The sequence below is a fragment of the Macaca fascicularis genome, chromosome 1 (assembly GCF_037993035.2).
Source record: "Macaca fascicularis isolate 582-1 chromosome 1, T2T-MFA8v1.1".
Lineage (NCBI taxonomy): Eukaryota > Metazoa > Chordata > Mammalia > Primates > Cercopithecidae > Macaca > Macaca fascicularis.
The window spans coordinates 32252964-32269836 of NC_088375.1; the positions used below are offsets into that span (position 1 = coordinate 32252964).

The following is a 16873-nucleotide window of genomic DNA, read 5'->3' on the forward strand; positions in this document are numbered from 1 at the left end:
GTCACTTGAGGTTTTGATGACAAAGGAGTAAAGAATACAATGTAATTGTATCCTAAATAACCAAATGGAAGCTGAAAAATAGTTGCTAACTTGAATAGCTGAGGTCAGTGGCCAGAAATTTTGAAAAGGTCTCAAACAACTCATAGATAAAAAGAAAATAAGCAAATGTTTAAAGAATCAAAATGAAAACACTGTAGTGTATTTATTTAACTTTTGGAGATGTTATTTAACAAATTTGGGTGTTTTATGGTTTATAATTGGAAAATAGAAGTGGCTGATTTGTATAAACTTTTAAATAAACAACTGCATTTCTAAGTGGATAAATGGAACTCTACCTGATTCAGTTACTGAAGTATGAAGTTAGTCTGACAAATGTGTGAAATACCATAATCAACCAAATGTAAATTTTCAAGGAAGTTATATTTAAAGTAGATGTTTATACATCCTGGGACGTTGAGTAAGTACAACTTTTTCTGTATGTTTGGTGTAATTTCTAGAATATTAGATATGTCCTTTTCCATATTCTTTCACCTGTCGATACCACTGTTTAGAGGTTTGTTCCTTTGACTTCAGACTTTATTCCCTATTCAGATAAAAATACCTCTTAGAAAACTAATATGTTAGAGTTTACTGACCATTTCCCTGAAACTGTATTTTACAGAAAGTAGCAGCATCAAGAAAACTCAGGGAAGAGAGCCTCACACTCTTTACCAAAATTTAAAATGCATTTATTTTTTCACCCAGCATTCCCCTTTTTGGAAATGTGCTCTACCCCATCCCATTTTTGCATATGTACAAAATGATGCATATACAAAGTTTATTGAAGCTTTTTATGATTAAAAAATTAGGAACATCTCAAGTATCAATAGGAAACTGGTTAAATGAACTATAGTACTATATATTCTATATAATGGAATACTGTGTAATTGCTTTTAAGAAAAGAGACAACGCGTTGTATACTGAGATAGAAAGATTTCCAACTTATATTGTTAAAAATATCAAGATGTATAACAATGTATATAGAATATTATCTTTTATGTAGGATGGGACAAAATAAAATTAGAAAAGTAATGATTTTATTTGCATAGATAATCAGTGGCAGAATACAGGAGAAATTATTAAGAGTAGATATGAGGTTATGCAAAAGAGGTTGAGGGATGTAGGTACCAGGGATTAGTGTATGTATAATGATAGGGAGGAGTGAGACTTTTACCTTTAGATCCTTTTACATTGTTTTGATTTCTTTTTTTTTTTTTGAGACAGGGTCTCACTCTGTCGCCCATGCTGTAATGCAGTGACGTGATTTCACTCACTGCAACCTCCGCCTCCCAGGCTCAAGCGATCATCCCACCTCATTCTCCCAAGTAGCTGGAACTACACGCTCATGTTGCCACACCTGGCTGATTTTTTTATTTTTTGTAAAGACAGGGTTTTGCCATGTTAGTCAGGCTGGTTTGGAGCTCCTGGGTTTAAGTGATCCACCTGCCTTGGCCTCCCAAAGTGTGCTTTGGTTTTTTTAATCATGAGTGTATTGCCTATTTTTAAAGATGGCCTAATGAATGAATGACAACGTGATTAAAATTAACAAAAGAGGATAATTCATCTCAAGTAAGGAGGTCATGTCATTCTGCCAAAGACTGGCTCTGAAGGACTTCATTCGCTCCAGGACTTCAGCTACTTATGCAGAGGACTAATAACATGAGGGAACTTCTCTGACATTCTGGCAAAATGCCACTTATTTATGTTGTATATGTATATGTTTTTCTGTAGATGCCAGAGGAACAAGCATTCTGTGTTTTGGTGAAAATCATGTACGACTATGGTTTGAGAGACCTCTACAAAAACAACTTTGAAGATCTTCATTGCAAATTCTACCAGTTGGAGAGACTAATGCAGGTAAATAAAAATTAGGAATTTTTATCACTCAGGGATTTGTTGAGTCATAGAAAAAGCCTAATAGAGTTGGTAAGCAATAATGAATTATAGAAGTTTAATGGAATATTATAGAAAATGTAAATGGATTTAGTTTCAGACCAGCATCTACATTGGTCTATCATAATGTTTATTTAGCCATTTTACTATTTTAAAAATATCTCGCATTTTAAATGTTCAAATTAAACATACTTTGAAGTGAGAATCTAATGAGTTTAATCATTGAGAGATTGCCAAGTATTGTTTGTAGAGGAATGAAGATATTTACAGAGTAAAAATTGAAATACCTAAGAGCTTTCTCCATACTAATTAGCACCACTTCCTTATTTGGGTCTACATAGAACACTTGGAAAAGCTGGAAAGATATTCATAAGACAATAAAACATATCTGAAATACTGTAGGGATATATTTAAAATTTTTTAAACATAATTCCTAATTTCAATGTTGTTGTTGTGCTTTATAATACGTATTTACAAATGTGTGTGAGAAACATACATCCTTTTATATATACTAAATATTACATAGTAAAAAAGATTGTGACCACAGGCAAAGTGATTGACCAGAGCTGACAAAAGGAATTTTTAACTAACTTTGGAGTTCCACCCGAAGTTGATAATCTTAAATTTATAATGGGTCTATGTGACATGTTTATGTGACTTTGTCTAAAAGGGGTGTTGGGAATCCAAGAGAAATGTGAAGGAAGTACATGGATGGATTGATTCCATCTTGGGGAAGGGTAAAATGGTTGAGGAAGGAGGTTAGTAGAATGTGAGAGCAGAAGATGCTGGTAGGAACTCATTGATATGAACTGCCAGGGGATCTGTAGGTGTCTAAAGGGGGAAATGAAGCAAATAGGAGACTGAAAGAGTAGAAGAACAGGGCAGTAGAAGATGAATTTGCAGTGAGGTTAAAAGAAAAATTTATTCAGAGAAGGGAATGTAGGAGGGTAGAAGACTTTAAAATTGAAAAGAAATAAAAGGAGCGAGGGATGTAAAACGAGCCATAAGTACAATGACAAATGGGCATTAAGGAGGAAAAAGACTGTGTAGAAGAATCTGGTAAGTATGGATATTAAAAGCAATAAGCTCCTTTTTAACGATTTAATTTTACCAAGTAAATATTTGGGATTATTCACTTTTTGCCTTTTATTTACAAAAAAGTTCATATATTTTCAAAGGTCGGTATTCCTAAGGGCTTTGAGAATCAAGTAAATATACCTAATAAAGAACAAATTTGTGGTACTGTGAAGAATTTCAACCACATTTTTCTGTTAGCACTTTTTTTTTCAGTTAACTGAATGAGCATTTGGACATTCCATTTGAAGTACTTAATGGGCACATTTGGCTATTTTTCAAAGAGAGCATGTAGTTCAATAAATGGTTTATTTTGTTTTTTTTTTCTTCTTTTTGTGGTCTATTTATGAAAACAAAATGGAGGTGGGCTATTACATGACTTTGCCTTTGTCTTTCAGTTATGGTAATAACTATGCTAATACTTTGTACCTTGCTGTTCATGCTTTTGAAAACCATTTGCTTGTTTAAATTGGGGAAAAATAAAGTTACCATAAAGGCATTTTTAGGAGATATCCAATTTTATATATTATACCCTTGCACACTTTCTTTGCTTTGCCATTTTTAATATGTTGAAGACAGATTTCTAAATAGTTTGTCATACTTTGGAAATTTCTAAGTGTTCAAAAAATATACTGAAACATCATAGACCCCAGATAATGTTGGCATTAGATGATTTCCAAAGAGAAGATACATTTCTTTTCTAGCTAGTTAAGAATTGAACCCTGGCCCAGGCACAGGGGCTCACACCTGTAATCCCAGCACTTTGGGAGGCCAAAGCGGGCAGATCACTTGAGGTCAGGAGTTCGAGACCAGCTAGGCTAATATGGTGAAACCCTATATCTAGTAAAAAATACAAAAAATAACGAGGCTTGGTGGAGGATGCCTGTAATCTCAGCTACTCAGAAGTCTGAGGCAGGACAATGACTTGAACCTGGGAGGCAGAGGTTGCAGTGAACCAGGATCATGCCACTGTACTCCAACCTGGATGACAGAGCAAGACTCTATCTAAAAAAAAAAAAAAAAAAATTAACCCTGAATGGGGATGCTATGACTTGACCCTGGAGTCAAGATACTCATTAGACTACAGATGCTCTTGTAGAATGAGCATTTTGCAAGAAACAAGAACAGTCAAGTGAGCAAGAGATAGTCTTTCTTAAGTCTCTTTTTATTTTCCTCAATTATCTGTCATATCCCTAATTCTCATCTGCTGTCTTCACTTCTGCGCAGTTATATAAAAGACAACCAATACTAGAAGACAGTTACAGCGATCACAGAAAGCTGTAGTTGTGGCAGGAACTTCATTGTTCTGCTGCAAGCTTCTCATTGCTCCTCTTCCTAAATTTTCCACTTTGACTTTTAGGAACAGCTACCGGACCTGCATAGCCATTTTTGTGATCTGAACCTGGAAGCTCATATGTATGCATCCCAGTGGTTTCTCACTCTTTTTACTGCCAAGTTCCCACTCTGCATGGTGTTCCACATCATTGACTTACTGCTTTGTGAGGTAGAGTGACTCCCATCTTTCACTAAGCCAAAATAGAAAGTAGCTTCTACTAAAAATGGTTACAATTTTCTTCCTTTTGTTTTTGCCTGTGACATTAAGCCATAAATACTCACTGACCAAAAAGTTGTATTTGAATTATCAGTAAAAACTATTTTAATTGTAATTTTATTATTTCTGAGGAATGAAAATATTAAGGCATATATAATTCCTGCAAAGTAAAATGGGCGATTAAATTTGCATAATGAAATTCATAATAATTCTATATCTGTGTAATAATGTTTTACCAGTATACAGTGCCTTTAAGGTTAAATAAATGAATTTGGAATTGGGTGTTTTTTAATATTAATGAATTATACTCCAAGAGTGAATATAAATAAGATTTTTATAATAACTAATTTCTCAATTCATCAGATATCTTTCTGTTTATCCTGTTTGGGACTGCTGCCAAATGATGAGACAAATGATAAACTAAAGCTATTATGTCACATAATTATATTTTTATACAGTAGAATATTTCAAAAATTAGTTTGTAAAATTTCTTAGGTGTTTATATTTGTGTATTTTATTGCATTTAGTTCCTTAGGTGGCTATCTTTATTTACTTTACTCTTTTAAAGAAATAAACAGTATTATGCATGTATACAGCTTATATTGCTCGTCAAAATGTTTGACAATCTTAGCAGTAATGGGGAATTTGCCAGATAAGAAGTGTATATTTTCAATGACAGTATAAATGTATATAAAATACAGCTATCTTAAAAAGCAGGACTAATAAAAAATATAAGCTTATCTACGTGATTATAAGCTTAATATATACTCTAGACAGTTTTGTACCTACTATGCTTCTTAAGGTAAGCATCTTTCCTTTAAAAAAATTTTCTTTTGTATAAATTTAAGGGGTACAAGTGATGTTTTGCTACATGGATATGTTGTGTAGTGGTTAAGTCTGGGCTTTTAGTGTAACCATCACCTGAATAATGCACATTGTACCTGTTGACTAATTTGTTATCCCCTATCCCCTTCTCACTGTCCCTTGTGAGTCTCCAATGTCTATTACAAATTCTGTGTCCATGTATACACATTATTTGGCAGTATTGGACTTTCTGAGTTGTTTTACTTAAGATAATGGCCTCCAGTTCCATCCACATTGCTGCTAATGACATGATTTTACTCTTTTTTTTTTTTTGAAATGGAGTCTTGCTCTGTTGCCCCGGCTGGAGTGCAATGGTGCAATCTCAGCTCACTGCAAGCTCTGCCTCCCAGGTTCACACCATTCTCCTGCCTCAGCTTCCCAAGTAGCTGGGACTACAGGCACCCACCACCATACCCAGCTAATTTTTTTGTATTTTTTTAGTAGAGTCAGGGTTTCATGATGTTAGCCAGGATGGTCTCGATCTCGATCTCCTGACCTCGTGATCCGCCCGCCTCGGCCTCCCAAAGTGCTGGGATTACAGGCTTGAGCCACCACGTCTGACTGATTTTACTCTTTTTTATGGCTGAATAATACTACATTGTATGTATATACTATGTTTTCTTTATCTAATCATCCACTGATGGACACTTACGCTGATTTCGTATCTTTGCTATTATAAATAGTGCTGTGATAAGCATACAAGTGCACGTATCTTTTTTTATACAGTGATTTCTTTTCCTTCAGATAGATACCCAATAGTGGGATTACTGGATCAAATGGTAGTTGTATTTTTAATTCTTTGAGAAATCTCCATACTGTTTTTCATAGAGGTTGTACTAATTTACATTCCCACCAGCAGTGTGGACCCTTTTCTCTACATCCTCACTAACATCTGTTATTTTTTGACTTTTTAATAATAGCCATTCTGACTGTCATAAGATAATATCATGTTATGGTTTTAATTTGCATTTATTTGATAATTAGTGATGTTGAACATTTTTTCATATGCTTATTGGCCATTTGTATATCTTCTTTTAAAAAACGTCTGTTTATGTCTTTTGCCCGCTTTTTAATGGGGCTAGTTGATTTTTCTGTTGTTATTGAGTTGTTTAAGATTCCTCTTTCTTTTTCTTTTTCTTTTTTCTTTTCTCTTCTGGTCTGGTCTGGTCTTTTCTTTTCTCTTTTCTTTTTTTGAGATGGAGTCTCACTCTGTCACCTAGGCTGGAGTGCAGTGGCACAATCTCGACTCACTGCAACCTCCACCTGCCGGTTCAAGCAATTCTCCTGCCTCAGCATCCCGGGTAGCTGGGACTACAGGCACACACTACCATGCCCAGCTAATTTTTTGTATTTTTAGTAGAAATGGGGTTTCACCACGCTGGCCAGGCTGGTCTCAAACTCATCCTCCCAAAGTGCTGAGGTTACAGGCATGAGCCACTGAGTCCTGCCAGATTCCTCTTTCTTAAAGGGAAAGTCTAATGATTTTATTCACACTAGGAATTAGAAGTTTAAATTTAAACATAAGATTTTAAAAGATGCAATGTATAAGCTATATAAAGCATAAAAATGTTACTTCTCAGCCTACTAAAACAGTAACAGTTATATATGCAGGCAAGGCTGGTCTTTTGCTCTTCAATGGCTTTAGTTAGTACTTGCATAATACCTGAAGGTCACAGGGCGTTTGTAAGCATGTAAGAGTTTTAATCATTTGTACTGTACTTTGATAAAGAAGGGTTCAGTGACTTGCCGCACTCGCAGAATAGGTTTCCAAATCCTGAATACATAACAGCTAGAGGATCTGATCTATAATATGTTAATTCTCCGACTTGTTTTACTTACAAATTTGTAAAATGCATTTCTAAATGTATCTTAAAGGAAGAATTCGGAACTTGGAGCTGAAACTTTATTCAAAGTCAACATGGTGTGATCACAATATTCACAAAGCATATTTGGTCATTTGTACCAAAAACTCTACCTGATTATCAAAATTAGTATAGTGAACAGTTCCAACTCCGCTATTTTATAGGGCAATGCTCTTTGAAAGTATAAACCAAATTCACATCTTTGAGTTCTAGAATATTAAAATAAGCTAATGCTAAAAGTTTTGATAAATATTCATAGACTTTTTAGGTACTGAGCTGAGTTTAGTATTTCATGGTATTTCATAAAAATAGGAAAGTGGGGATATGACATTTTAACAGTTTTTGAATTATATATAGTATGAGCTTGCAAATATTTATTATTGCTTCACAATTTTTGCAGAAAGAGATTAATTTCATACTAGATTGGTTCTATAGTGTTCATTATAGAAAAGGGAATAAAATTAATGTGCTTAATCATAACCAACTAAATGTGATTTCTCAACCACTTTTCATAGAGTGGTATCTCTGCCCTTCAGTTCACTGGGATGGTGACTTTCTAAAGTTGTCTGCCTGAATGGTGGCACCCATGGCATTGGAACATTGTCCATGGGTTTTCCGGAACCTAGATTCAAATTTTATCTTGAAGATACATGAATTTCTAATGTCAGTTAAGAAAACTAGCAGTTTATGCTACAAAAAAGATAAGTAAATTTATTAGCCTTCCCATCACTTGTCAACTGTGACTTAAAATCAGTGTTTGAAAGGTCATAATGTTCATTAATATTAATAAGAACATCATAGTTACTACTTTTTCTCCCCTTAAACCTGTACTCTACAGCTGTTTAAGGAAGTTGGAAAACTTTTCAAAACATAGGTTGTAATCATAGCATCATGATATTCAGGGAAGTAAATGGTAACATCCTTTAACAGTAAAATTGCTTTTCAGAATAACCTATTGGAAACAATATTGTAGTGTGCCTCAGGATATTTATTCTTTCCACTAACTCATCTTTGTCAAGAATTATTTTACAAAGGAAATTTTTAAATAAACTTTTATTTCCTGCATGTCTGTGTTTTCTTTTTGCCCCTTTCCTTCTTGTAGTTAATAAAATATTTATATCAAAAGCTATTATTTCATATGTGATGACATACTCTAAGAATTGGTAACACAGTCTTAAATAGATAATCCATAGGTATTTGTTTTTGTCATATTCTCTGTTTTTAAGAAAACAATTTAAATTTTGAGGTTACGACTCAATGTTTAGTTATAAATGGAAGGACGGGAAACTCTCAGGTAGAAAAGTGTTGACTTTTCAGAGTTTTACATTCTGATTTTTAACACATGCAACATGTTTACTCAAAGATCCTATTGCAAAGCGAAAAAGAAAGACGTTGAGTTTGAAACTTTATGCTTAGAAGACGTATCATGACATGCTTTCCTAAGCTATATTATTTTAAAGTTTTCTTCATCCATTCTGAGGTTAAGCAATAAAGCTAATTTAGCAGAAAAGAGAAGAATTTTATAGACCTTGACAATGCAGCCTGAGTGAACAACTGCTAATTATTAATAGTTTTATTTAAAATATTTGCTTAAACCTGAATTACAATAACATGGGTTAGTTAATTCCAGAATGATGGATGGGAATGGGATTTGAAACTAGAGTTTAAAAACATTTTCTTATATTAAGATGAGTGAAATCTCTTTTGATTGTCTTTTAGTCAGTAACTGAAATAAAAATCATTTTTAAAAAAACAAACCTATATCTTATTATCTGCCTTTATCTGGTTAGCAAGATAAAAGTCTAATAGTATTACATTTATAGTGTAAATATTATGCTATTAACCTACCAAGAATAAAACATTGCAGTCTTTAAAATAACTTTTTATTGAAGTATAACAACAGATAAAAGAAAATGTGCAAAAATTAATGTAGAACTTAATGATTTTTCAAAAAATGGACATAATAAAGTAACCAGCACCCAGATTTAAAAAAGAACAAAAAGGAACATTATCTGCATTTCAGAAACCCTCTTTCCCTTCACTGCACTTTTCCAGTAACTACACTCTGAAGAGTAATCACTTTCCTGACTTTTAATGCCATAGTTTAGCTTTGCTTGTTCTGGAACTTTATGTATATGAAATCGTACAATACGAACTATTTTCTGTCTAACTTTTTTCACTCATCATTATGTTTGTAAGATTCAACCATATCATTGCATTTAGGCATAGTTTGGTTTTCCATTCTCCCATTCTATTGTTGATGGTTATTTGAGTTGTTTCTAGTTTCCAGAAGGCCATTATGAATAGTGCTCCATGTGAATCCTGTGAACTTTCTTGAACTTGTCTTTTGGTTAACGTACCTATGCACTTCTGTGAGTACACACTAAGGAGCAGAATTGTTGGGTTAGGATGTACATACATTCAGCTTTAATGGATACTGTCAAACAGTCTTCTAAGGTAGCATGAGCATTAACTTTGAGTTGTTTTTATTCAATAAAGATCTTTCTTGTGATCAAGGGCAAGGTTTTGTTCTGTTTTGTTTTGTTTTTAGATCGCAGATAATGGGTTAGATTAGAGTCCGTGAGTATGCAACAAAATGAAACTCATTTGGTGATTGGAATGAGTCACTTGATCTTTGAAGTTGCATACAGACAGATTGAAAACTAAGAATTGGATCTAAAAGCAGACTCCCTTTAGTGCTTTTATGAGGGAAGTTACTATGATGGGGAAAATCCAGCAAAGTATTTTCAGTCTTACAGAGAGCAATGTAGAGACAGTATGACATTTGGGTTAGGATATTGGACTTTTTAGTCAATCTCTCCTAGACAGCCTTGTTCAAGTTACTTGACCTATGTATATCTCATTTTCTTTATTTGTATAATGAGACTAACAATACCTGTCTCTCAGCTTTAGTGTAAGAATTAGATGAGATTATGGCATCAAGTACTTAAGTACTATGCCTACTATACAGTAAATATTCAATTAATAATAATATTGCCCTGCAGTCTGCTCCATTCATCTGTATAGCCTGTTTAGTTGCTTCTTAATTTCTTCAATTATCTAGGTTTCTAATCACCTTCCCCTCCACCACCCAGTGGTTGAGATGCTTCTTTGGTAAAAGCAAAATTTTAAGTGAGTGACCTTAATGGGAGCTTCATTCTATTTCCTTTTTCAGTAGTGATTCGCTTCATTCTATTTCCTTTTTCAGTAGTGATTCAAGTACTTCTCTAGAAGTGTTTTTTGCTTCTCCTCCACATTCTTTCAAAAGACATAAGGAAAATACCGGTATTTCTTTTAGTCTTCACGGAATAACTGACAGCCGGTGTTTGAAGTTGACTCTTCCCAGATAGTTCAATTTTTAGAGTACCAAATATGTTCAGTTTTATATAGTAACTTGGTATTTTCATGAAATTTAAGGAAATCATTGACCCTTCAAATTAGAATGTATCTTCTGCTTCTCTTTTCTTCTCAGGATGATGAAAAAATGACAGTACTACGATATTTGATTAAATATCACCAGGGATAATAATTCTTTCAAAGCAGTCTTCAGAAGTTGTTATCTGAAATAGATTCATTATTTATTACACAATATTCTCCCTCTTTATGCCCATTCTCCCCCATAAAAAACTCATCAGAATGAGCTTAATACAAGCAAGATTAAGACTCTGACGTAGGGGAGCTGGCAAGATGGCCAAATAGGAAAAGCTCTGATCTGCAGCTCCCAATGAGACCAGTGCAGCAGGCGGGTGATTTCTGCATTTTCAACTGAGGTACCCAGTTCATCTCACTGGGACTGGTTAGATAGTGGGTGCAGCCCACGAAGGGTGAGCAGAAGCAGGGTGGGGCGTCACCTCACTCGGGAAGCACAAGGGGTCTAGGAATTCCCCTCACTCAGCCGAGGGAAGCTGTGAAGGACTCTGCCATGAGGGACAGTGCTATCCAGCCCAGATGCTACAATTTTCCCTTGATCTTCGCAACCTACAGACTGGGAGATTCCCTCGGGTGCCTACACCACCAGGGCCCTGAGTTTCAAGCACAAAACTGGGCAGTCGCTTGGGCAGACACCAAGCTAGCTGCAGGAGGTTTCTTTTGTTTGTTTGTTTTGTTTTGTTTTGTTTTACCCCAGTGGTGTGTGGAATGCCAGTGAGACAGAACTGTTCACTCCCCTGGAAAGGGGGCTGAAGCCAGGGAACTGAGTGATCTGTCTCAGCAGAACCCACCCGCATGGGGCCCAACAAGCTAAGATTCACTGGCTTGAAATTCTCACTGCCAGCACAGCAGTCTGAAGTCGAGCTGGGATGCTTGAGCTTGGTGCAGGGAGGGGTATCCACCATTACTGAGGCTTGAGTAGGTGGTTTTCCCCTCACAGTGTAAACAAAGCCTCCAGGAAATTCAAACTAGTTGTGGAACCCACCACAGTGCAGCAAAGCTGCTGTAGCCATACCACCTCTCTAGATTCATGCTCTCTGGGCAGGGCATCTCTGAAAGAAAGGCAGCAGCCCTAGTCAGAGGCTTATAGATAAAACTCCCATCTCCCTGGGACAGAGCACCTGGAGGAAGGGGCAGCTGTGGGCGCAGCTTCAGCAGACTTAAACATTCCAGCCTGCCAGCTCTGAAGGGAACAGTGGATCTCCCAGCACAGTGCATGAACTCTACTAAGGGACAGACTGCCTCCTCAAGTGGGTCCCTGATACCTATGCCACCTGACTGGCAGACACCTCTGTGGAGGGGTGACAGATACCTCATACAGGAGAGCTCTGGCTGGCATCTGGCAGGTGTGCCTCTGGGATGAAGCTTCCAGAGGAAGGAGCAGACAGCAATCTTTGCTGTTCTGAAGGCTCTGCTGGTGATAGCCAGGCAAACAAGTTCTGGAATAGACCTCCAGCAAACTCCAGCAGACCTGCAGAAGAGGGGCCTGACTGTTAGAAGGAAAACTAACAAACAGAAAGCAATAGCATCAACATCAACAAAAAGGACACCCACGCAAAAATCCCATCCAAAGGTCACCAGCGTCAAAGACCAAAGATAGATAAATCCACAAAGATGAGGAAAAACCAGCGCAAAAAGGCTGAAAATTCCAAAAACCAGAACGCCTCTTCTCCAAAGGATCACAACTCCTTGCCAGCAACAGAACAAAACTGGATGGAGAATGAGTTTGTCGAATTGAAAGAAGGAGGCTTCAGAAGGTGGGTAATAACAAACTCCTCTGAGCTAAAGAAGCATGTTCTAACACAGTGCAAGGAAGCCAAGAACCTTGACAAAAGGTTACAGAAACTGCCAAGTAGAATAACTAGTTTAGAAAAGAATAAAAGTGACCTGATGGAGCTGAAAAACACAGCACAAGAACTTTGTGAAGCATACACAAGTATCAATAGCCAAATTGATCAGGTGGAAGAAAGAATATCAGAGATTGAAGATCAACTTAATGAAATAAAACAAGAAGACAAGATTAGAGAACAAAGAATGAAAAGGAACAAACAAAGCCTCGAAGAAATATGGGACTGTGAAAAGACCAAACTTGTGTTTGACTGATGTACCTGAAAGTGACGGGGAGAGTGGAACCAAGTTGGAAAACACACTTCAGGATATTATCCAAGAGAACTTCCCCAGCCTAGCAAGACAGGCAAATATTCAAATTCAGGAAATACAGAGAACTCCACAGAGATACTATTCCTCTGTGGAACCCCGCAAAGAGCAACCACAAGACACATAATTGTCAGATTCACCAATGTTGAAATGAAGGAAAAAATGTTAAGGGCAGCTAGAGGTAAAGGTCAGGTTACCCACAAAGGGAAGCCCATCAGACTAGGATCTCTCTGCAGAAACCCTACAAGCTAGGAGAGTGGGGGCCAATTTTTAACGTCCTTAAAGAAATAATTTTCAACCAGAATTTCATATCCAGCCAAACTAAGCTTCATAAGCAAAGGAGAAATAAAATCCTTTACAGACAAGCAAATGCTGAGAGATTTTGTCACCACCAGGCCTGCCTTACAAGAGCTCTTGAAGGAAGCACTAAATATGGAAAGGAAAAACCAGTACCAGCCACTGCAAAAACATACCAAATTGTAAAGACCATCAACACTATGAAGATAATGCATCAACTAATGGACAAAATAACCAGCTAGCATCATATGGCAGGATCAAATTCACATATAACAAAATTAACCTTAAATGTAAATGGGCTAAATGCCCCAATTAAAAGACACAGACTGACAAATTGGATAAAGAGTGAAGACCCATTGGTGTGCTCTGTTCAGGAGAACAATCTCACATGCAAAGACACACATAGGCTCAAAATAAAGGGATGGAGGAATATCTACCAAGCAAATGGAAAGCAAAAAAAAAAAAAAGAAGAAGAAAAGAAAACTGGGGTTGCGGCTGGGCACGGTGGCTCAAGCCTGTAATCCCAGCACTTTGGGAGGCCGAGACGGGCGGATCACGAGGTCAGGAGATCGAGACCATCCTGGCTAACAAGGTGAAACCCCGTCTCTACTAAAAAATACAAAAAAAAACTAGCCGGGCGAGGTAGCGGGTGCCTGTAGTCCCAGCTACTCGGGAGGCTGAGGCAGGAGAATGGCGTAAACCCGGGAGGCAGATCTTGCAGTGAGCTGAGATCCAGCCACCACACTCCAGCCCGGGTGACAGAGCGAGACTCTGTCTCAAAAAAGAAAAAAGAAAACTGGGGTTGCAATCCTAGTCTCTGATAAAACAGGCTAAACCAACAAAGATCACAAAAGATAAGGGCATTACATAATGGTAAAGGGATCAGTGCAACAAGAAGAGCTAACTATCCTAAATACATATGCACCCAAAACAGGAGCACCCAGATTTACAAAGCAAGTTTTTAGAGACCTACAAAGAGACTTAGACTCCCACACAATAATGGAAATTTTAACACCCCCACTGTCAATATTAGATCAATGAGACAGAAAATTAACAATGATATGCAGGACTTGAACTCCCCTCTGGACCAAGCTGACCCAGTAGACATCTACAGAACTCTCCACCCCAAATCAACAGAATATACATTCTTCTCAGCACCACATCACACTTATTCTAAAATTGACCACAAAATTGGAAGTAAAACACTCCTCAGCAAATACAAAGGAACGGAAATCATAAGTAACAGTCTCTCAGACCACAGTGCAATGAATCAAATTAGAACTCAGGATTAAGAAAATCACACAAAACCACACAACTACGTAGAAACTGAACAACCTGTTCCTGAATGACTGCTGGGTAAATAATGACATTAAGGCAGAAATAAATAAGTTCTTTCAAACAATAAGAACAAAGACACAACGTACCAGAATTTCTGGGACACAGCTAAAGCAGTGTTTAGAGGGAAATTTATAGCACTAAATGCCCACAATAGAAATCAGGAAAGATCTAAAATCAACACCCTAAATCACAATTAAAAGAACTAGAGAAGCAAGAACAAATAAATTCAAAAGCTAGAAGACATGAAATAACTAACATCAGAGCAGAACTGAAGGAGTTAGAGACATGAAAAACCCTTCAAAAAAATCAGTGAATCTGGCCAGGTGCAGTGGTTCACCCCTGTAATCCCAGCACCTTGGAATGCCGAGGTGGGCAGATCACCTGAGGTCAGGAGTTTGAGAGCAGCCTGGCCAACATGGCAAAACCTCATCTCTACTAAAAATACAAAAAAAATTAGCTGGCGTGGTGGTGGGCACCTGTAGTTCCAGCTACTTGGGAGCCGGAGGCAGGAGAATCGCTTGAACCCAGGAGGCAGAGGTTGCAGTGAGCCAAGGTCACACCACTACACTCCAGCATGGGTGATAGAATGAGACTCCATCTCCAAAAAAAAAAAAAAAAATCATTGAATCCAGGAGCTGGTTTTTTGAAAAGATTAACAAAATAGATAGACTGCTAGCTGGACTAATAAAGAGGAAAAGACTGAAGAATCAAATAGACACAAAAATGATAAAGGGGATATCACCACTGATCCCACAGAAATACAAACTACCATCAGAGAATACTATAAACACCTCTGCACAAATAAACTAGAACATCTAGAAGAAATGGATAAATTCCTGGACACATACACCCTCCCAAGACTAAACCAGGAAGAAATCGAATCCCTGAATAGACCAATAACAAGTTCTGAAATTGAGGCAGTAATTAATAGCCTACCAACCAAAAAACCCCAGGACCAGACAGATTCACAGCTGAATTCTACCAAATGTACAAAGAAGAGCTGGTCCCATTCCTTCTGAAACTATTCCAAACAAAAGAAAAAGAGGGACTCCTCCCTAATTCATTTTATGAGGCCAGCATTATCCTGATACCAAAACCTGGCAGAGTCAAAACAAAAAAAGAAAACTTCAGGCCAATATCCCTGATTAACATCAATGCAAAAATCCTCAATAAAATACTGGCAAACTGAATCCAGCAGCACATCAAAAAGCTTATCCACCACTATCAAGTTGGCTTCATCCCTGGGATGCAAGGTTGGTTCAACATATGCAAATCAATAAACGCAATCCATCGCATAAATAGAACCAATGGCAAAAACCACATGATTATCTCAATAGATTCAGAAAAGGCCTTTGATAAAATTCAACACCCCTCCATGCTAAAAACTCTCAATAAACTAGGTATTGGTGGAACATGTTAATAAGAGCTATTTATGACAAACCCACAACCAATATCATACTGAATGGGCAAAAAGCTGGAAGCATTCCCTTTGAAAACCAGCACAAGACAAGGATGCCCTCTCTCACCACTCCTATTCAACATATTATTGGAAGTTCTGGCCGAGGCAATCAGACAAGAGAAAGAAATAAAGGGTATTCAAATAAGAAGAGTGGAAGTTAAATTGTCTCTGTTTGCAGACGGTGTGATTGTATATTTAGAAAACCCCGTCGTCTAGGCCCAAAATCTCCTTAAGCTGATAAGTAACTTCAGTAAAGTCTCAGAATACATAATCAAAGTGCAAAAATCGCAAGCATTCCTATAGGCCAATAACAGACAAACAGAGAGCCAAATCATGAGTGAACTCTCATTCACAATTGCTACAAAGAGAATGAAATACCTAGGAATACAACTTACAAGGGATGTGAAGGACCTCTTCAAGGAGAACTACAGACCACTGCTTAAGGAAATAAGAAAGGACACAAACAAATGGAAAAACATTCCATGCTCATGGATAGGAAGAATCAATATCATGAAAATGGCCATACTGCCCAAAGTAATATATAGATTCAATGCTATTCCCATCAAGCTACCATTGACTTTCTTCACAGAATTAGAAAAAAATGAGTTTAAATTTCATATGGAACCAAAAAAGAGTCTGTATATCCAAGACAGTCCTAAGCAAGAAGAACAAATCTGAAGGCATCATGGCACCTGACTTCAAACTATACGACAAGGCTACAGTAACCAAAACAGCATGGTACTAGTACCAAAACAGAGATATAGACCAATGGAACAGAACAGAGTCTCCTCAGAAATAACAGCACACATCTACAACCATCTGATCTTTGACAAACCTGACAAAGCAAGCAATGGGGAAAGGATTCCCTGTATAATAAATGCTATTGGGAAAACTGGCTAGCCATATGCA

At 37.0% G+C, this 16873-nt stretch overlaps 1 protein-coding gene across 14 annotated transcripts in view; it reads left to right on the forward strand.

Annotated features, from left to right (window-relative positions):
* RABGAP1L (RAB GTPase activating protein 1 like) overlaps positions 1–16873 on the forward strand; it is a 799577-nt gene that overhangs the window by 493775 nt on the left and 288929 nt on the right. For all 14 annotated transcript variants that reach the window (XR_010581946.1, XM_065531860.1, XM_065531858.1 and 11 more), the window contains 2 exons: positions 1771–1896; positions 4367–4510. Coding sequence is in view for 13 of the 14 variants with exons in the window: in XM_065531860.1 (XP_065387932.1) it covers positions 1771–1896; positions 4367–4510 (270 nt within the window). In the remaining variant the exon portion in view is untranslated. The remainder of the gene's footprint in view (positions 1–1770; positions 1897–4366; positions 4511–16873) is intronic.